Raw genomic sequence first — 22,508 nt, forward strand, 5'->3', positions numbered from 1 at the left:
CACTTATGGGTCAGCCCCCCTCCCCCTTTGTGACATAGAGCCATGTTGTGCTGCCCCCCCAGCCCCTCCCCACTTATGGGGCTCCGCCCCACAGATTTATCCCCCCCCCCCTTCTTGAGCCCCACAGCGCTTGGGGGTCAATAAACAGCATCTGCGCCCCCCACATTGTGTGGGGCAGAGAGAACGCGGTCGTAGACGTGTTAATGTGATTGGCTGAAGGGTGAAAGAGCAGCGACGTGATTGGTTGAGAGGTGCTGGAGCAGTGATGTGATTGGCTGAAGGGCTCCTGTCCAGCGATGTGATTGGCTAAGAGTTGCAGGAGCAGCAACGTGATTGGCTGAGAGGCACGTGATCAACGATGTGATTGGCTGAAGGGCGCCTGTGGAGTGATGTGATTGGCCGAGGGGCGTGGGCGCAGCGACGTGATTTGCTGAGAGGCGCAGGAGCAGCGATGTGATTGGCTGGAAGCCACGGAAGCAGCAATCTGATTGGCTGAAGGGCGCCTGAGCAGCGCTGCGATTGGCCGAGAGGTCAATGACGCAATGCCAGCCTTCAGGGGTTATCAATGGGCCTTTATTGCCGCTATGGGGCGGAGAGCGCCCCCCCTCCCCCCTTCACCCCACACTTGTGGGGCTCAGGACCCCGCGGGGCCGCTGGGGCGGCGGCGCTGACCCCCAACGAGGGGGGGGGGTGGTGGGGAGCCCCCTTCGGACCCACGGCCATGGGGTGGGGCTGCTATGGGGCCGGAGGGTGCAGTGGGGCCGGCGCTATGGGGCAGAGCAGTGCCAGTGCTATGGGGCAGAACAGGGTCGCTATGGGCCAGAACAGTGGCGCTATGGGTCACAGCGGTGCTGTCGCTATGGGTCGGAGCAGCTCCAGTGCTATGGGGCGCAGCAGCCTTGCTATGGGTCACAGCGGTGCCAGTGCTATGGGGCACAACAGTGGCGCTATGGGGCGCAGCGGTGCCAGTGCTATGGGGCAGAGCATCCTTACTATGGGGCACAGCGGTGCCAGTGCTATGGGGCAGAGCATCCTTGCTATGGGGCACAGCGGTGCCAGTGCTATGGGGCAGAGCATCCTTGCTATGGGGCACAGCGGTGCCAGTGCTATGGGGCAGAGCATCCTTGCTATGGGGCACAGCGGTGCCAGTGCTATGGGGCACAACAGTGTCGCTATGGGGCACAGCAGTGCCAGTGCTATGGGGCAGAGCATCCTTGCTATGGGGCACACCAGCGCCAGTGCTATGGGGCACAACAGTGGTGCTATGGGGCACAGCAGTGCCAGTGCTATGGGGCAGAGCATCCTTGCTATGGGGCACACCAGCGCCAGTGCTATGGGGCACAACAGTGGCGCTATGGGGCACAGCAGTGCCAGTGCTATGGGGCAGAGCATCCTTGCTATGGGGCACACCAGCGCCAGTGCTATGGGGCACAACAGTGGTGCTATGGGGCACAGCAGTGCCAGTGCTATGGGGCAGAGCATCCTTGCTATGGGGCACACCACCGCCAGTGCTATGGGGCACAGCAGTGGTGCTATGGGGCACAGCAGTGCCAGTGCTATGGGGCAGAGCATCCTTGCTATGGGGCACAGCAGTGCCAGTGCTATGGGGCAGAGCATCCTTGCTATGGGGCACAGTGTCGCTATGGGGTGCAGCATCCTTGCTATGGGTCACACCAGCGCCAGTGCTATGGGGCACAGCAGTGCCAGTGCTATGGGGCACAGCGGTGCCAGTGCTATGGGGCAGAGCATCCTTGCTATGGGGCACAGCGGTGCCAGTGCTATGGGGCAGAGCATCCTTGCTATGGGGCACAGCAGTGGTGCTATGGGGCACAGCAGTGCCAGTGCTATGGGGCAGAGCATCCTTGCTATGGGGCACAGTGTCGCTATGGGGTGCAGCATCCTTGCTATGGCTCACACCAGCGCCAGTGCTATGGGGCACAGCAGTGGTGCTATGGGGCGCAGCACCCTTGCTATGGCTCACACTGCTCCGGACCCCCAGCAGCACCGACGCCCTCCGCCCCCCATCGTATGGGGCTGAGCCCCCCAACACCGACCCCCTCCGCCCCACATCATAAAGGGCTGAGCCCCCTATGGATGTGCCCCCCATCACCGACCCACGTCGGCTGCTCTCATATGGGGCCGAGCCCCCCAACACCGACCCCCTCCTCCCCCCATCATATGGGGCTGAGCCCCCCAACACCGACCCCCTCCTCCCCCCATCATATGGGGCCGAGCCCCCCAACACCGACCCCCTCCTCCCCCCATCATATGGGGCTGAGCCCCCCAACACCGACCCCCTCCTCCCCCCATCATATGGGGCCGAGCCCCCCAACACCGACCCCCTCCTCCCCCCATCATATGGGGCCGAGCCCCCCAACACCGACCCCCTCCTCCCCCCATCATATGGGGCCGAGCCCCCCAACACCGACCCCCTTCTCCCCCCATCATATGGGGCCGAGCCCCCTATGACCCCTCCCCCCTCCTCCCCCCCCTCCCACGTGTCCCACGGGTCCTCCCACGCGTCCGCCCACGTGTCCTCGGGCTCCTCCCACTCCTCCCCCCAGCCCGCGCTCCCCGCGCCGTTTCCCGCGCCGGGGGCGCCGCTTCCCGCGCTCCCCGCGCCGCTTCCCGCGCCGCCGCCCTGCAGCACGGCGCGGATGAGGCGCGCGCACAGGGCCGTGGCGCGCCGGCTCGCGGCGCTCAGCGGGGCCATGCTCAGGAAGCCGTGGGGCAGGTCCGGGACCACGCGCAGCGACACCGAACCCCCCAGCGCGCGCACCCGGCGCGCCAGCGCCACCGAATCGTCCAGGAGCGGGTCCAGGGCGCAGGCCTGGGGGGGGGGGGGACATAAAGGGGGGGGCTATGGGGATCTATAGGGTCCCTATGGGTCCCTATGGGGTTTCTATGGGGATCTATGGGTCTCTATGGGGTCCGTATGGGGTCTCTATGGGGTCCCTATGGGGTCTCTATGGGGTCCCTATGGGTCTCTATGGGTCCCTATGGGGTCTCTATGGGTCCCTATGGGGCTCTATGGGGTCTCTATGGGTTTCTCTCTATGGGGTCCCTATGGGGTCTCTATGGGGCTCTATGGGGTCTCTATGGGTTTCTCTCCATGGGGTCTCTATGGGTCTCTATGGGGTCTCTATGGGGTCCCTATGGGGTCTCTATGGGTCCCTATGGGTCTCTATGGGGTCTCTATGGGTCTCTATGGGGTCCCTATGGGGCTCTATGGGGTCTCTATGGGTCTCTATGGGGTCCCTATGGGTCTCTATGGGGTCTCTATGGGGCTCTATGGGGCTCTATGGGGTCTCTATGGGTCTCTATGGGGTCCCTATGGGGTCTCTATGGGGCTCTATGGGGTCCCTATGGGTCTCTATGGGTCTCTGGGGGGTCTCTATGGGTCTCTATGGGGTCTCTATGGGTCTCTATGGGTCTCTGTGGGGTCTCTATGGGGTCTCTATGGGTCTCTATGGGGTCTCTATGGGTCCCTATGGGGTCTCTGTGGGGTCTCTATGGGGTCTCTATGGGGTCCCTATGGGTCTCTATGGGTCTCTATGGGGTCCCTATGGGTCCCTATGGGGCTCTATGGGGTCTCTATGGGGTCTCTATGGGTCCCTATGGGTCTCTATGGGGTCCCTATGGGGTCTCTATGGGGTCTCTATGGGTCCCTATGGGGTCTCTATGGGGTCCCTATGGGTCCCTACGGGGTCTCTATGGGTCCCTATGGGGTCTCTATGGGGTCTCTATGGGGTCTCTATGGGTCTCTATGGGGTCTCTATGGGTCTCTATGGGTCTCTATGGGTCTCTATGGGGTCCCTATGGGGTCTCTATGGGTCCCTACGGGGTCTCTATGGGGTCTCTATGGGTCCCTATGGGGTCTCTATGGGGTCTCTATGGGTCTCTATAGGTCCCTATGGGGTCTCTATGGGTCTCTATGGATTCTCTATGGGTCTCTATGGGGTCCCTATGGGGTCTCTATGGGTCCCTATGGGGTCCCTATGGGGTCCCTATGGGGTCCCTATGGGGTCTCTATGGGTCCCTACGGGGTCTCTCACCACGAGGTGCAGGGGCGGCAGCGCCCTCAGGAGGGCGTCGGGCGCGAGCAGGGGGGACACGAGGGGGCTGCGCGCGAGCGGCGCGGGGGGGACCCGGAAGCTGGGGGGGGGGGAGGCGCCTCTGCGCGTGCGCAGGGGCCGGAACTCGTCCGGGTACGGCTCCTCCCCGGCCGCCAGGGGGCGCCCCGCCGCGGGGCCCAGCAGGTCGGCGCTGACGTCATCGCCGGCGTCATCAGGCTCCTCCTCCTCCCGCGGCGGCTCCGGGGCTTGGTGGGGGGGGGGGGGGGATGACCCATAAGTGACCCCTGAGTGACCCCCAGCGCCCCATAAGTGACCCACACCTGACCCATAAATGACTCCTAAGTGACCTATAAGCGACCCCCGTCTGACCCATAAGTGACCCATAACTGACCCCCATCTGACCCCTAAGTGACCCACAGCGCCCCATAAGTGACCCACACCTGACACATATCAGACCTGTACGTGACCCATAAGTGACCCACAAATGATCCCCATCTGACCCATAAGTGACCTATGAGTGACCTGCATCTGACCCATAACAGACCCACAGTGCCCCATAAGTGGCCTGCAGCTGACCTATAGGTAACTCACAAGTGACCCCTAAGTGACCCACATCTGACCCATAAGTGACCTACATCTGACCTATAAGTGACCCATAAGTGACCTCTAAGTGACCCACAGCACCCCATAAGTGATCCACATCTGACCTATAAGTAACCCACAAGTGACCCCTAAGTGACCCCTATCTGACCCATAAATGATCCACAGTGCCTCATAACTGACCCACATCTGACCTACAAGTGACCCACAACTGACCCATAAGTGACCCACAGCACCCCCTAAGCGACCCACAACTGACCCATAAGTGACCTATAAGTGACCCACAGCACCCCCTAAGTGACCTATAAGTGACCCACAGCACCCCCTAAGTGACCCACAGTGCCCCATAAGTGACCTGCAGCTGACCTATAAGTAACCCACAAGTGACCCCTATCTGACCCATAAATGATCCACAGTGCCTCATAACTGACCCACATCTGACCTACAAGTGACCCACAACTGACCCATAAGTGACCCACAGCACCCCCTAAGTGACCCACAACTGACCCATAAGTGACCTGTAAGTGACCCACAGCACCCCCTAAGTGACCCACAACTGACCCATAAGTGACCTGTAAGTGACCCACAGCACCCCCTAAGTGACCCACAACTGACCCATAAGTGACCTGTAAGTGACCCACAGCACCCCCTAAGTGACCCATAAGTGACCTATAAGTGACCCACAGCACCCCCTAAGTGACCCACAACTGACCCATAAGTGACCTATAAGTGACCCACAGCACCCCCTAAGTGACCCACAACTGACCCATAAGTGACCCACAGCGCCCCACAAGTGACCCCTCCCCGCCCCCCATCCCCCCCCCCACCTCTTTTGCTGCCCCCCCGCAGCGCCCCCAGCCACGACAGCGCCCCCTGGCGGATTTCCTGCAGCAGCGACCGCGCCGGCTCCGGGGGGGGAGGGGCGGGGTCGGCGTCGGGCCCCGGCTCAGACCCTGCGGGGGGGGGGAGGGGAGGGGGGACCCGCAGTGACCCCCAAGTGCCCCCCCCCCCCCAGCCCCACACATCCCCGTGTCCCTGCCCCACAGCTCCCCCTGTGCCCCACAAGTCCCCCCCTGCCCCACAGCTCCCCCCAAGTCCCCCTCTGCCCCCCAAGCCCACCCTGCCCCACATCTCCCCCCAAGTCCCCCTCTGCCCCACATCTCCCCACCTCTCCCCCCTGTGCCCCATAAGTCGCCCCTTGTGCCCCACATCCCCCAGCCCCCCAAGTCCCCCTCTGCCCCCCAAGTCCCCTCTGTGCCCCACATCTCCCCACATCCCCCCTGCCCCACATCTCCCCCCAAGTCCCCCTCTACCCCCCAAGTCCCCCCTGTGCCCCACATCCCCCCTGTGCCCCACATCTCCCCCCAAGTCCCCCCTGCCCCACACCCCCCACCTCTCCCCCCCGCCCCATAAGTCGCCCTTTGTGCCCCACATCCCTCAGCCCCCCAAGTCCCCCCTGTGCCCCACATCTCCCCACATCCCCCCTGCCCTACATCTCCCCACATCCCCCCTGTGCCCCACATCTCCCCACATCCCCCCCTGTGCCCCACATCTCCCCACATCCCCCCTGTGCCCCACATCTCCCCACATCCCCCCTGTGCCCCACATCTCCCCACATCCCCCCTGTGCCCCACATCTCCCCACATCCCCCCTGTGCCCCACATCTCCCCACATCCCCCCTGTGCCCCACATCTCCCCACATCCCCCCTGCCCTACATCTCCCCACATCCCCCCTGCCCTACATCTCCCCACATCCCCCCGTGCCCCACATCTCCCCACATCCCCCCTGCCCCACATCTCCCCACATCCCCCTGTGCCCCACATCTCCCCACATCCCCCCGTGCCCCACATCTCCCCACATCCCCCCTGCCCCACATCTCCCCACATCCCCCCCTGTGCCCCACATCTCCCCACATCCCCCTGTGCCCCACATCTCCCCACATCCCCCCTGCCCCACATCTCCCCACATCCCCCCTGTGCCCCACATCTCCCCACATCCCCCTGTGCCCCACATCTCCCCACATCCCCCCTGTGCCCCACATCTCCCCACATCCCCCCTGTGCCCCACATCTCCCCACATCCCCCCCTGTGCCCCACATCTCCCCACATCCCCCCTGCCCTACATCTCCCCACATCCCCCCTGTGCCCCACATCTCCCCACATCCCCCCTGTGCCCCACATCTCCCCACATCCCCCCTGTGCCCCACATCTCCCCACATCCCCCTGTGCCCCACATCTCCCCCCTCACCCGCGTAGGCCGCCAGGCACCTGCAGAGCACCCCCAGCGGCAGGAGCGGGTCCAGCAGCGTCAGCAGCCGCGAGGGGGAGGCGGCGGCGCGCACCAGGGTCACGGGGTACGCGGCCACGAGCCCGGCCGGCGCCCGCACCCCCACTGCGGCTGCGCGCAGCGCCACGGCCAGGGCCAGGTTCCCGCCCGCGCTGTCCCCGGCCAGGCAGACCCGGTCCGCGGTGGAGCCTGGGGGGGACCGGGACCTATAGGGACCTATGGGGGGCTATGGGGGCTATAGGGACCTATGGGGGCTATAGGGACCTATGGGGGGCTATGGGGACCTATGGGGGCTATAGGGACCTATGGGGGTCTATGGGGGCTATAGGGACCTATGGGGGTCTATGGGGGCTATAGGGACCTATGGGGGCTATAGGGACCTATGGGGGTCTATGGGGGCTATAGGGACCTATGGGGGGCTATGGGGACCTATGGGGGGCTATGGGGGGTATAGGGACCTATGGGGGGCTATGGGGACCTATGGGGGGCTATGGGGGCTATAGGGACCTATGGGGGGCTATGGGGGCTATAGGGACCTATGGGGGTTTATGGGGGGTATAGGGGTCTATGGGGGATATAGGGACCTATGGGGGTTTATGGGGGGTATAGGGGTCTATGGGGGATATAGGGACCTATAGGGGTCTATGGGGGGTATAGGGACCTATGGGGGTTTATGGGGGGTATAGGGGTCTATGGGGGATATAGGGACCTATAGGGGTCTATGGGGGCTATAGGGACCTATAGGGGTCTGTGGGGGATATAGGGACCTATAGGGGTCTATGGGGGGTATAGGGGGATATAGGTGCCTATAGGGCTGTATGGGGGCTATAGGGACCTATAGGGGTGTATGGGGACCTATAGGGGGGTATGGGGAATATGGGGACCTATAGGGGTGTATGGGGAATATGGGGATCTATAGGGGTATATGGGGGATATAGGGACCTATAGGGATGTATAGGGATACAGGGATGGATAAGATATACAGCGACCTATAAGGACCTATAGGGCACATAGGGATGCGTAGGGGACATAGGGATGTATAGGGGATATAGGGATGCATAGGGGCCATAGGGATGCATAGGGGACATAGGTATGTATAGGGGATATAGGGATGCACAGGGGCCATAGGGATGCACAGGGGCCATAGGGATGCACAGGAGCCATAGGAATGCATAGGGGATATAGGGATGCACAGGGGATATAGGGATGCATAGGGGACATAGGGATGCATAGGGGATATAGGGATGCATAGGGGCCATAGGAATGCATAGGGGATATAGGGTTGCATAGGGGCCATAGGGATCCATAGGGGCCATAGGGATGCATAGGGGCCATAGGGATGCATAGGGGCCATAGGAATGCATAGGGGATATAGGGTTGCATAGGGGCCATAGGGATCCATAGGGGCCATAGGGATGCACAGGGGCCATAGGGATCCATAGGGGCCATAGGGATGCATAGGGGCCATAGGAATGCATAGGGGATATAGGGTTGCATAGGGGCCATAGGGATCCATAGGGATGCACAGGGGATATAGGGATGCATAGGGGCCATAGGGATGCACAGGAGCCATAGGAATGCATAGGGGATATAGGGATGCACAGGGGATATAGGGATGCATAGGGGCCATAGGGATGCATAGGGGCCATAGGAATGCATAGGGGATATAGGGTTGCATAGGGGCCATAGGGATCCATAGGGGCCATAGGGATCCATAGGGGCCATAGGGATGCACAGGGGCCATAGGGATGCACAGGGGCCATAGGGATCCATAGGGGCCATAGGGATGCACAGGGGCCATAGGGATGCACAGGGGCCATAGGGATGCACAGGGGCCATAGGGATCCATAGGGGCCATAGGGATGCACAGGGGCCATATGCCCCTACAGGGACCTATAGGGACCAGAGGGATGCCTGGGCTCCATGGGGCCCTATAGGGCGCGCACCCAGGTGGCGGCAGTGCCGCAGCGCCCAGCAGTAGGCGTAGAAGCACTCCTCGAGCGCGCGCGGGAAGGGGCTCTCGGGGGCGAGCGCGTAGTCCACGGAGAGCACGGGGGCGCGCACGTCCCGCGCCCAGGCGCGCAGGTAGAGCTCGTGCGAGCGCGACGTCTGCGCCACGAACCCCCCCCCGTGGAAGTGCACGAGCAGGGAGGGGGAGGGCGGGAGCGCGCGCCCGGCCCCGCCCCCGGCCAGCCCGGCCCCCAGGGCGCGCCCCACGGCGTGGAGCGCGCCCCCGAGCACGGCACCGCCCACGTAGGGCGGGGAGGAGGAGGAGGAGGAGGAGGCGCCCCCCCCCCACCACTCGGTGCTGCGCGTGACCGCGCTGAGGGCGGCGCTGTCCTGGGGGGGGGGGAGAGAGGAAGGGGACCCATAGGGACCCATAGAGACCCCATAGAGACCCATAGAGACCCATAGAGACCCCATAGAGACCCATAGAGACCCATAGAGACCCCATAGAGACCCATAGAGACCCATAGAGACCCCATAGAGACCCATAGAGACCCATAGAGACCCATAGGGACCCATAGAGACCCATAGAGACCCCATAGAGACCCATAGAGACCCATAGAGACCCCATAGAGACCCATAGAGACCCATAGAGACCCCATAGATCCCATAGAGACCCCATAGAGACCCATAGAGCCCCATAGAGACCCCATAGAGACCCCATAGAGACCCCATAGAGACCCATAGAGCCCCATAGAGACCCCATAGAGACCCCATAGAGACCCATAGAGACCCATAGAGACCCCATAGAGACCCATAGAGCCCCATAGAGACCCCATAGAGACCCCATAGAGACCCATAGAGACCCATAGAGACCCATAGAGCCCATAGAGCCCCATAGAGACCCCATAGAGACCCATAGAGACCCATAGAGACCCCATAGAGACCCATAGGGACCCATAGATCCCATAGAGACCCCATAGAGAACCATAGAGAACCATAGAGACCCATAGGGACCCATAGAGACCCCATAGAGACCCATAGAGACCCCATAGAGACCCATAGAGACCCATAGAGCCCCCATAGAGCCCCCATAGAGACCCATAGAGACCCATAGAGACCCCATAGAGCCCATGGAGCGCACGGGGCTCCCCCTGGCGGTACCTGCCCCTGCCGCAGGCGGTGCGAGAGCAGCCTCATGTGCACGGGGCCGGGCCCGCTGTGAGCCACGGGGGGGGCGATGGTGACCGAGAGGCGCGGGTCCGCGGCCAGCGGCAGCTCCAGGGGCTCCGGCGGCACCGAGAGGGCGCGGCACAGCCCCACGGGCTCCCCCGCCATGCTGGCCAGGGACTGCAACGGGGGGACAGGGACCTAGGGGGTCTATAGGGATCTATGGGGGTCTATAGGGATCTATGGGGGTCTATAGGGATCTATGGGGTCTATAGGGATCTATGGGGGTCTATAGGGATCTATGGGGAGCTATAGCGACAGCTATGGGCACAGCCCCACGGGCTCCCCCGCCATGCTGGCCAGGGACTGCAACGGGGGGACAGGGACCTAGGGGGTCTATAGGGATCTATGGGGGTCTATAGGGATCTATGGGGGTCTATAGGGATCTATGGGGTCTATAGGGATCTATGGGGGTCTATAGGGATCTATGGGGAGCTATAGCGACAGCTATGGGCACAGCCCCACGGGCTCCCCCGCCATGCTGGCCAGGGACTGCAACGGGGGGACAGGGACCTAGGGGGTCTATAGGGATCTATGGGGGTCTATAGGGATCTATGGGGGTCTATAGGGATCTATGGGGTCTATAGGGATCTATGGGGGTCTATAGGGATCTATGGGGAGCTATAGCGACAGCTATGGGCACAGACCCACGGGCTCCCCCGCCATGCTGGCCAGGGACTGCAACGGGGGGACAGGGACCTAGGGGGGTCTATAGGGATCTATGGGGTCTATAGGGATCTATGGGGGTCTATAGGGATCTATGGGGAGCTATAGCGACAGCTATGGGCACAGCCCCACGGGCTCCCCCGCCATGCTGGCCAGGGACTGCAACGGGGGGACAGGGACCTAGGGGGGTCTATAGGGATCTATGGGGTCTATAGGGATCTATGGGGGTCTATAGGGATCTATGGGGTCTATAGGGATCTATGGGGAGCTATAGGGATCTATAGGGAGCTATAGCGACAGCTATGGGCACAGCCCCACGGGCTCCCCCGCCATGCTGGCCAGGGACTGCAACGGGGGGACAGGGACCTAGGGGGTCTATAGGGATCTATGGGGTCTATAGGGATCTATGGGGGTCTATAGGGATCTATGGGGTCTATAGGGATCTATGGGGTCTATAGGGATCTATGGGGAGCTATAGCGACAGCTATGGGCACAGCCCCACGGGCTCCCCCGCCATGCTGGCCAGGGACTGCAACGGGGGGACAGGGACCTAGGGGGTCTATAGGGATCTATGGGGTCTATAGGGATCTATGGGGTCTATAGGGATCTATGGGGTCTATAGGGATCTATGGGGAGCTATAGCGACAGCTATGGGCACAGCCCCACCGGCTCCCCCGCCATGCTGGCCAGGGACTGCAACGGGGGGACAGGGACCTAGGGGGTCTATAGGGATCTATGGGGGGTCTATAGGGATCTATGGGGTCTATAGGGATCTATGGGGGTCTATAGGGATCTATGGGGTCTATAGGGATCTATGGGGAGCTATAGCGACAGCTATGGGCACAGCCCCACGGGCTCCCCCGCCATGCTGGCCAGGGACTGCAACGGGGGGACAGGGACCTAGGGGGTCTATAGGGATCTATGGGGTCTATAGGGATCTATGGGGTCTATAGGGATCTATGGGGAGCTATAGCGACAGCTATGGGCACAGCCCCACCGGCTCCCCCGCCATGCTGGCTAGGGACTGCAACGAGGAGACAGGGACCTAGGGGGGTCTATAGGGATCTATGGGGGTCTATAGGGATCTATGGGGTCTATAGGGATCTATGGGGTCTATAGGGATCTATGGAGTCTATAAGGATCTATGGGGGTCTATAGGGATCTATGGGGTCTATAGGGATCTATGGAGTCTATAAGGATCTATGGGGGTCTATAGGGATCTATGGGGTCTATAGGGATCTATGGGGTCTATAGGGATCTATGGGGGTCTATAGGGACCAAGGGGGGTCTATAGGGATCTATGGGGTCTATAGGGATCTATAGGGAGCTATAGCGACAGCTATGGGCACAGCCCCACGGGCTCCCCCGCCATGCTGGCCAGGGACTGCAACGGGGGGACAGGGACCTAGGGGGGTCTATAGGGATCTATGGGGTCTATAGGGATCTATGGGGGTCTATAGGGATCTATGGGGGTCTATAGGGATCTATGGGGTCTATAGGGATCTATGGGGGTCTATAGGGATCTATGGGGTCTATAGGGATCTATGGGGAGCTATAGGGATCTATGGGGTCTATAGGGATCTATGGGGTCTATAGGGATCTATGGGGGTCTATAGGGATCTATGGGGGTCTATAGGGATCTATGGGGTCTATAGGGATCTATGGGGGTCTATAGGGATCTATGGGGTCTATAGGGATCTATGGGGAGCTATAGGGATCTATGGGGTCTATAGGGATCTATGGGGGTCTATAGGGATCTATGGGGTCTATAGGGATCTATGGGGTCTATAGGGATCTATGGAGTCTATAAGGATCTATGGGGGTCTATAGGGATCTATGGGGTCTATAGGGATCTATGGGGGTCTATAGGGATCTATGGGGTCTATAGGGATCTATGGGGTCTATAGGGATCTATGGGGTTTATAAGGATCTATGGGGGTCTATAGGGATCTATGGAGTCTATAAGGATCTATGGGGTCTATAGGGATCTATGGAGTCTATAAGGATCTATGGGGGTCTATAGGGATCTATGGGGTCTATAGGGATCTATGGGGTCTATAGGGATCTATGGGGTCTATAGGGATCTATGGGGGTCTATAGGGACCAAGGGGGGTCTATAGGGATCTATGGGGTCTATAGGGATCTATAGGGAGCTATAGCGACAGCTATGGGCACAGCCCCACGGGCTCCCCCGCCATGCTGGCCAGGGACTGCAACGGGGGGACAGGGACCTAGGGGGGTCTATAGGGATCTATGGGGGTCTATAGGGATCTATGGGGTCTATAGGGATCTATGGGGGTCTATAGGGATCTATGGGGGTCTATAGGGATCTATGGGGAGCTATAGCGACAGCTATGGGCACAGCCCCACCGGCTCCCCCGCCATGCTGGCCAGGGACTGCAACGGGGGGACAGGGACCTAGGGGGGTCCATAGGGACCTAGGGGGGGTCTATAGGGACACCTATAGAGAACTATAGCGACCCCTAGAGGGAGCTATAGCGACACCTATGGGCAGCAATGGCCACAGCCCCCCCAGCTCCACCGCCAGGCTGGCCAATGACTGCAGTGGGACCTATAGGTTCTCTCCATAGGGCTCCCGCCATAGGGTTCCCTCCATAGGGTTCCCTCCATAGGTTCCCTCCATAGGGTTCCCTCCATAGGGTTCCCTCCATAGGTTCCCTCCATAGGTTCCCTCCATAGGCTCCCTCCATAGGGTCCCTGATAGGTTCCCTCCATAGGGTTCCCTCCATAGGTTCTCTCCATAGGCTCCCTCCATAGGGTTCCCTCCATAGGGTTCCCTCCATAGGCTCCCTCCATAGGTTCCCTCCATAGGGGTTCCCTCCATAGGTTCCCTCCATAGGCTCCCTCCATAGGTTCCCTCCATAGGGGTCTCCATAGGGGTCTCCATAGGGTTCCCTCCATAGGGGTCTCCATAGGGGTCTCCATAGGGTTCCCTCCATAGGGCTCTTCATAGGGGTCCCTCCATAGGGGTCTCCATAGGGATCTCCATAGGGTTCCCTCCATAGGGCTCTCCATAGGGGTCTCCATAGGGCTCCCTCCATAGGGATCTCCATAGGGTTCCCTCCATAGGGCTCTCCATAGGGGTCTCCATAGGGTTCCCTCCATAGGGGTCTCCATAGGGGTCTCCATAGGGTTCCCTCAATAGGGTTCCCTCCATAGGGCTCTCCATAGGGGTCTCCATAGGGTTCCCTCCATAGGGCTCTCCATAGGGGTCCCTCCATAGGCTCCCTCCATAGGGATCTCCATAGGGTTCCCTCCATAGGGGTCTCCATAGGGGTCTCCATAGGGTTCCCTCCATAGGGGTCTCCATAGGGGTCCCTCAATAGGCTCCCTCCATAGGGATCTCCATAGGGTTCCCTCCATAGGGGTCTCCATAGGGCTCTCCATAGGGTTCCCTCCATAGGGGTCTCCATAGGGATCTCCATAGGGTTCCCTCCATAGGGGTCTCCATAGGGTTCCCTCCATAGGGCTCTCCATAGGGGTCCCTCCATAGGGTTCCCTCCATAGGGATCTCCATAGGGGTCCCTCCATAGGGTTCCCTCCATAGGGATCTCCATAGGGGTCCCTCCATAGGGTTCCCTCCATAGGGGTCTCCATAGGGTTCCCTCCATAGGGGTCCCTCCATAGGGTTCCCTCCATAGGGGTCTCCATAGGGGTCCCTCCATAGGGTTCCCTCCATAGGGCTCTCCATAGGGGTCCCTCCATAGGGTTCCCTCCATAGGGTTCCCTCCATAGGGGTCTCCATAGGGATCTCCATAGGGTTCCCTCCATAGGGGTCTCCATAGGGTTCCCTCCATAGGGGTCCCTCCATAGGGGTCCCTCCATAGGGGTCTCCATAGGGTTCCCTCCATAGGGGTCTCCATAGGGTTCCCTCCATAGGGGTCTCCATAGGGGTCCCTCCATAGGGTTCCCTCCATAGGGGTCTCCATAGGGGTCTCCATAGGGTTCCCTCCATAGGGATCTCCATAGGGTTCCCTCCATAGGGTTCCCTCCATAGGGATCTCCATAGGGTTCCCTCCATAGGGGTCTCCATAGGGTTCCCTCCATAGGGGTCTCCATAGGGTTCCCTCCATAGGGGTCTCCATAGGGTTCCCTCCATAGGGGTCCCTCCATAGGGTTCCCTCCATAGGGGTCTCCATAGGGTTCCCTCCATAGGGGTCTCCATAGGGTTCCCTCCATAGGGGTCTCCATAGGGGTCCCTCCATAGGGTTCCCTCCATAGGGGTCTCCATAGGGGTCCCTCCATAGGGTTCCCTCCATAGGGGTCCCTCCATAGGTTCCCTCCATAGGGATCTCCATAGGGTTCCCTCCATAGGGGTCTCCATAGGGATCTCCATAGGGTTCCCTCCATAGGGGTCTCCATAGGGTTCACTCCATAGGGGTCTCCATAGGGTTCCCTCCATAGGGGTCCCTCCATAGGGTTCCCTCCATAGGGGTCTCCATAGGGTTCCCTCCATAGGGATCTCCATAGGGTTCCCTCCATAGGGTTCCCTCCATAGGGGTCTCCATAGGGGTCCCTCCATAGGGTTCCCTCCATAGGGCTCCCTCCATAGGGGTCTCCCGGGGCTCCCTCACCGCCAGGAGCTCGTTCTCGGTGAGGCTCCAGAAGCGCTTCCAGAAGCCCACGTCCAGGTGCTGGGTCTGGCGCTCGAACTCGGCCCCGCGCAGCTCCGGGTCCAGCGCGAACTTGCCCGTGGTGAAGAGCGAGCCCGCGGCCACCCCTGGGCACCCACAGCGGCCAATGGGAGCCCGGGAGCAGCCGCAGCGGCCAATGGGAGCCCGGGAGCAGCCGCAGCGGCCAATGGGAGCCCGGGAGCAGCCGCAGCGGCCAATGGGAGCCCGGGAGCAGCCGCAGCGGCCAATGGGAGCCCGGGAGCAGCCGCAGCGGCCAATGGGAGCCCGGGAGCAGCCGCAGCGGCCAATGGGAGCCCGGGAGCAGCCGCAGCGGCCAATGGGAGCCAGGGAGCAGCCGCAGCGGCCAATGGGAGCCAGGGAGCAGCCGCAGCGGCCAATGGGAGCCAGGGAGCAGCCGCAGCGGCCAATGGGAGCCCGGGAGCAGCCGCAGCGGCCAATGGGAGCCCGGGAGCAGCCGCAGCGGCCAATGGGAGCCAGGGAGCAGCCGCAGCGGCCAATGGGAGCCCGGGAGCAGCCACAGCGGCCAATGGGAGCCAGGGAGCAGCCGCAGCGGCCAATGGGGCCCACAGCATCCATAGGGATCCATAGCATCCATAGGGGACAATGGGGACCCAGAGCATCCATAGGGACCCATAGCATCCATAGGGGGCAATGGGGACCCAGAGCATCCATAGGGACCCATAGCATCCATAGGGGACAATGAGGACCCCATAGCATCCATAGGGGACAATGGGGACCCATAGCATCCATAGGGACCCCATAGAGCACATAGAGCCCATAGGGACCCCATAGCATCCATAGGGACAATGGGACCCTATGGCACCCATAGTGGACTTTGGGAGCTGATAGCAGCCATTACCCCCCTTAGCCCCCCATAGGGATCCACGGGTTCCATTGCCCCCCATAGGGACCCATGGGTGCCATTGCCCCCCCTACCCCCCCCCAGCGATCAATAGGTGCCATAGCCCCCCATAGAGACCAATGGGTTCCATTGCCCGCCATGGCCCCCCATAGGCACCCATGGGTGCCATTACCCCCCATAGGGGCCCATGGGTGCCATAGCACCCCCTAGAGACCACTGGGTGCCATTTCCTCCCATTGCCCCCCATAGACATCAATGGGTGCCATAGCCCCCCATAGGGACCCACGGGTGCCATTGCCCCTCATAGCCCCCCATAGGGACCCACGGGTGCCATTGCCCCTCATAGCCCCCCATAGGCACCCATGGGTGCCGTTACCCCCCATAGGGACCCATGGGTGCTCACCCAGGCCCGGGTCCTCCTTGCGGTAGCTCTCCCCGAAGGAGACGAGGCCGATGGTGATCGTCTGCAGGAAGGGGCGCAGCGAGGGCGAGAACTGCACGGGCACCACCGAGCACCTATAGCCCCCTATAGAGCCCCATATAGCCCCCTATAGAGCCCCCTATAGCCCCCTATAGAGCCCCCTATAGCCCCCTATAGAGCCCCCTAGAGCCCCCTATAGAGCCCCATATAGCCCCCTATGGAGCCCCCTATAGCCCCCTATAGAGCCCCCTATAGAGCCCCCTATAGAGCCCCCTATAGCCCCCTATAGAGCCCCCTATAGAGCCACCTATAGCCCCCTATAGAGCCCCCTATAGAGCCACCTATAGCCCCCTATAGAGCCCCCTATAGAGCCCCCTAGAGCCCCCATAGAGCCCCCTATAGAGCCCCCTATAGCCCCCTATAGAGCCCCCTATAGAGCCCCCTATAGCCCCCTATAGAGCCCCCTATAGCCCCCTATAGAGCCCCCTATAGCCCCCATAGAGCCCCCTATAGAGCCCCCTATAGCCCCCTATAGAGCCCCCTATAGAGCTCCCTATAGAGCCCCCTATAGCCCCCTATAGAGCCCCCTATAGCCCCCTATAGAGCCCCCTATAGAGCCCCCATAGAGCCCCCTATAGAGCCCCCTATAGCCCCCTATAGAGCCCCCTATAGCCCCCTATAGAGCTCCCTAGAGCCCCCTATAGCCCCTTATAGCCCCCTATAGCCCCCTATAGAGCCCCCCATAGAGCCCCCTATAGAGCCCCATATAGCCCCCTATAGAGCCCCCTAGAGCCCCCCATAGAGCTCCCTATAGAGCCCCCTATAGAGCCCCCTAGAGCCCCCTATAGAGCCCCCTATAGAGCTCCCTATAGAGCCCCCTATAGAGCCCCTTATAGAGCCCCCTATAGAGCCCCCTATAGCCCCCTATAGAGCCCCCTATAGAGCCCTAGAGCCCCCTATAGAGCCCCCTATAGAGCCCCCTATAGAGCCCCCTATAGAGCCCCCTATAGAGCCCCCTATAGCCCCCTATAGAGCCCCCTATAGAGCCCTAGAGCCTCCTATAGAGCCCCTTATAGAGCCCCCTATAGAGCCCCCTATAGAGCCCCCTATAGAGCCCCCTATAGAGCCCCCTATAGCCCCCTATAGAGCCCCCTATAGAGCCCCCTATAGCCCCCTATAGAGCCCCCTATAGAGCCCTAGAGCCCCCTGTAGAGCCCCCTATAGAGCCCCCTATAGAGCCCTAGAGCCCCCTGTAGAGCCCCCTATAGAGCCCTAGAGCCCCCTATAGAGCCCCCTATAGCCCCCTATAGAGCCCCCTATAGAGCCCCCTATAGAGCCCCCTATAGAGCCCCCTATAGAGCCCCATAGAGCCCCATGGCGTCACCTGGAAGCCGAGGCAGCGCCCATAGAAGCAGGCGTTCCGCATGGTGCTGAACTCCCTCAGCACCACGTCGCTGACCTCGTCCCCGTCCTCCGGCGGGAAAAGGGCTCCGGGCGGGTTCTCCGCTAGGAGGCGCTGCGCCAGGCACAGGAGCGCGCGCAGCTGCGCGAGCCCGGCCGCGCACGCCTCCAGCTCGGCGGCGTGGCGGGAAAAGGAGGCGGCGGCGTGGCGGGAAAACGGGGCGGCGGCGGCGCCAACGCCGAAAGGCGGGAAGACGCCGGCGAGGCCTCGGCGCGCCGGCGCCCCCTGGCGGCGCGCGGTGGCCAGGGCGCGGGAGCGGCGCGCGGCGTGCGCCACCAGGCGGCGCGCGGCCAGCGCCAGGCTCCGGTAACCGTTGCCGGGGGTTCCCGCGTCCAGGTCGAAGCGCGGGAAAGAGCGGGAGAGGTGGCGGAGGGCGGGCTCCAGGCGGCGGGAATGGTCCAGGATTTGGCGGGAAGCGGCGGCCAGGCGGAGGCTCAGAGGGGAGGGCGGGGAGGAGGAGGAGAAGAAGCGCGCGTTTTCCGCGGCGGAGGCGCGCAGGGACTCGAAGAGGAGCTGGGTGGCGCGCGGGAGGGGGGGGGGAGGGGAGGGCTTCGGGGGGGGAGGGGGTTTGGGGGGGTCTATGGGGCTGTGGGGGGATGGGGAGCTATGGGGCAACGGGGGGCTATGGGGGTTATGGGGTTTGGGGGGGTCTACGGGGTTATGGGGGCTATGGGGTGATGATGGGTTAGGGGGTTTGGGGGTGTCTATGGGGTTATGGGGGCTATGGGGTGATGGGTTAGGGGGTGATGGGGAGCTATGGGGCTTGGAGGGGTCTATGGGGTTATGGGGTTTGGGGGGGTCAGATGGGTTATGGGGTGATGGGGAGCTATGGGGCAATGGGGGGCTATGGGGTTTGGGGGGGCTATGGGGGTCCGGAGGGGTGCAGGAATCCATGGGGCTGTTGGAGAGATGGGGGCTATAGGGGTATAGGGGGGCTATAGGGGTATAGGGGGGATAACACGGCTATAGGGGAGACAAGGATATAGGGAGAGACGCAGGGATACAGGGATGTAGAAGGAGAAGGATATAGGGAAGCCCCAGATATAGGGGACACAGGGATATAGGGGCACAGGGGGGCTATAGGGGACACAGGGGCAGGGATACAGAAATAGGGGAGACAGGGATATAGGGGTCTAAAGGGATAACAGGGCTATAAGGGATATAGGGACACAGAGGGACAGGGATACAGGGGGGCAGGTATAGGGGATAGAGGGATATAGGGGATGCAAGGGTACAGGGATACAGATATAAGGGATGGAGGGATGTAAGGGGATAAGGGGGATATAGGGAGAGACACAGGGATAGAGGGATACAGATAAAGGGATACGGTCAGGACACAGGGATATAGGGGATATAGGGGGTATAGGGATATAGGGGATATAGGGGATATAGGGGATATAGGGGATATAGGGATATAGGGGATATAGGGGGTATAGAGGATATAGGGATATAGGGGATATAGGGGGTATAGGGGATATAGGGGGTATAGGGGATATAGGGGATATAGGGGATATAGGGATATAGCGATATAGGGGATTAGGGGATATAGGGGATATAGGGATATAGGGATATAGGGGATATAGGGATACAGGGATGGATGCAGGGATGGATGCAGGGATGGATGCAGGGATGGATGCAGGGACCAGGACCCAGCAGCCCCTTATCAAGGGGCCCCTGATACCCATTGGGGGGGGGGAGGAGCCAGGGGGCCCCATGGGGGGGGGGGGGGGGGGGGCAGGAATGTGGGGCAGAGGGGCCGGGTTGCCCCATAGAGGGTAAGGGGGGGATGAGGGGCAGAGGCAGGGGTGGCCCCATAGGGGATAATGGGGGGGGCGGATGTGGGGCAGAGGCAAGGGTGGCCCCATGGGGGTGTCTGGGGCAGGGGCCGCATTGGGCAACGCTGTGGGGCAGAGGGGAGCAGGGGGGGGTGGGCAAGGCTGAGGCCAAGGGCAAAGGGGAGGGCACGGGGGGGGGGGCAGCCATAGGGATGCTATGGGGTGGGTCTCTATGGGGCAGAGAAGGGGGGTCTGGGTCTCTCTAGGGCAGCCATAGGGCTGCTATGGGGCAGAGGGGGGAGTCCAGCTCTCTATGGGGCTGCTATGGGGCGGGGGGGGAGTCCAGCTCTCTATGGGGCTGCTATGGGGCGGGGGGGGGGTGCGGGTATCTATGGGGCAGCCATAGGGCAGCAATAGGGTGGCTATGGGGCAGCCATAGGGGTAGCTATGGAGCAGAGGGGGCGGTCTGGGTCTCTATGGGGAAGCTATAGGGTGGCTATGGGGCAGAAAGAGGGGAGTCCAGCTCTCTATGGGGCAGCCATAAGGTGGTTATGGGGCAGAGAGGGTGGGTCCGGGTCTCTATGGGGCAGAAGGGGGGTGTCCAGCCCTCTATGGGGCAGCCATAGGGCTGCTATGGGGCGGGGTGGAGGGGTCCTGGTCTCTATGAGGCAGCCAAAAGGGTGGCTATGGGGCGGGGGGGGGGGGGGGTGTCCGGGTCTCTATGGGGCTGCTATGGGGCAGAGGAGGGGGTCCGGGTCTCTATGGGGCAGCCATGGGGGATGTTATGGGGCAGAAGGGGGGGGGGTGTCCGGGTCTCTATGGGGCACCCATGGGGATGCTATGGGGCAGAAGGGGGGGGGTGTCCGGGTCTCTATGGGGCACCCATGGGGATGCTATGGGGCAGAAGGGGGGGGTGTCCGGGTCTCTATGGGGCCGCTATGGGGCAGAAGGGGGGGGGTGTCCGGGTCTCTATGGGGCATCCATGGGGATGCTATGGGGCAGAAGGGGGGGGGTGTCCGGGTCTCTATGGGGCACCCATGGGGATGCTATGGGGCAGAAGGGGGGGGGTGTCCGGGTCTCTATGGGGCCGCTATGGGGCAGAGGAGGGGGTCCGGGTCTCTATGGGGCCGCTATGGGGCAGAGGAGGGGTTCTGGGTCTCTATGGGGCACCCATGGGGATGTTATGGGGCAGAAGGGGGGGGTGTCTCCGGGTCTCTATGGGGCAGCCATGGGGATGCTATGGGGCAGAAGGGGGGGGGGTGTCCGGGTCTCTATGGGGCACCCATGGGGATGCTATGGGGCAGAAGGGGGGGGGTGTCCGGGTCTCTATGGGGCACCCATGGGGATGCTATGGGGCAGAAGGGGGGGGGGTGTCCGGGTCTCTATGGGGCGGGGGAAGGGGGGGTTTGGAGCCCTCCCCCCCCCCCCCCCCCACTTCTCACCCTCGCGCCACCGCTCCTCATCCAACCACGTGACACGCCCCAACCAATCACATTGCCCCGGCCCCTCCCCCCCTCCCCCCGCGCTCCCCCTCCCCCCGTTACCACAGCGCCCCCTGCTGGCGTGACCCCGCAGTGACCCCGCGGGGCTGAGTCCTTGGGGGGGGGGCAATTGGGGTCATTTGGGGGTCAAAGGGGTCCTGACCTGACCTTGACCCGGCCTAAACCTCCCCCTCCCCCCCAGACCGGTTTAATCCGGTTTAATGCAGTTTAAACCCAGTTAAATCCCGTTTAAACCCAGTTTAATCCAGTTTAAATCCAGTTTAATCCGGTTTAAACCCAGGTTCACCCAGTTCAATGCACCTTAACCAGTTCAACCCACTCCAAACCTGCCTAAACCCAGTTTAATCCAGTTTAAACCCTGTTTAACCCAGTTTAATCCAGTTCAAATCCAGTTAAATCCAGTTTAAACCCAGGTTCACCCATTTTAAACCCGGTTTCACCCAGTTCAATGCACCTTAACCAGTTTAACCCACTCTAAACCTGCCTAAACCCAGTTTAATCCAGTTTAAACCCTGTTTAATCCAGTTTAAATCCAGTTAAATCCGGTTTAAATCCAGATTAACCCTGTTTGAACCCAGTTTAAACCAGTTTAACCCCCCCTAATGTGCCCAAACCCACCCTAACCCAGCTTTAACCAAGCCTAGGGCTGTCTAATGGAGTTTAGATCCAGTTTAAACCCATTTTAACCCAGTTTAGCCCAGTTTAAATCCAGTTCAACCCAGTTTAATCCAGTTTAAACCGTGTTCAACCCAGTATAATCCAATTTAAACCCAGTTGAAACCAGTTTAATCCAATTTAACCCACCCTAAATGTGCCTAAACCCAGTTTAACCCAGTTTATTCCAGTTTAAACCAGTATAATCCGGTTTAAACCCCATTTAACCCAGTTTAATCCAGTTTAAACCCAATTTAAGTCCAGTTTAATCCAGTTTAACCCACCCTAAACGTGCTTAAACCGAGTTTAACCCAGTTTAATCCAGTTTAAGCCCGATTTAAACCCAGTTTAACCCAGTTTAAACCGGTTTA

At 61.0% G+C, this 22,508-nt stretch overlaps 1 protein-coding gene across 1 annotated transcript; it reads right to left on the reverse strand.

Annotated features, from left to right (window-relative positions):
- Positions 1-200: 200 nt before the first annotated feature.
- LIPE (lipase E, hormone sensitive type) lies at positions 201-21,444 on the reverse strand (the record flags this gene model as incomplete). The annotated part of the gene is made up of 11 exons (XM_080639736.1): positions 201-582; positions 2,508-2,830; positions 4,056-4,321; positions 5,504-5,629; positions 6,925-7,152; positions 8,910-9,303; positions 10,075-10,260; positions 15,402-15,547; positions 16,727-16,817; positions 18,129-18,719; positions 21,424-21,444. 11 exons carry the CDS (start codon positions 21,442-21,444, stop codon positions 201-203), a joined length of 2,754 nt encoding a protein of 917 aa, XP_080495862.1.
- Between the last annotated feature and the right edge of the window lie 1,064 nt (positions 21,445-22,508).

This window comes from Psittacula echo (assembly GCF_963264785.1).
Source record: "Psittacula echo genome assembly, contig: SCAFFOLD_52, whole genome shotgun sequence".
NCBI classification, from domain to species: domain Eukaryota; kingdom Metazoa; phylum Chordata; class Aves; order Psittaciformes; family Psittacidae; genus Psittacula; species Psittacula echo.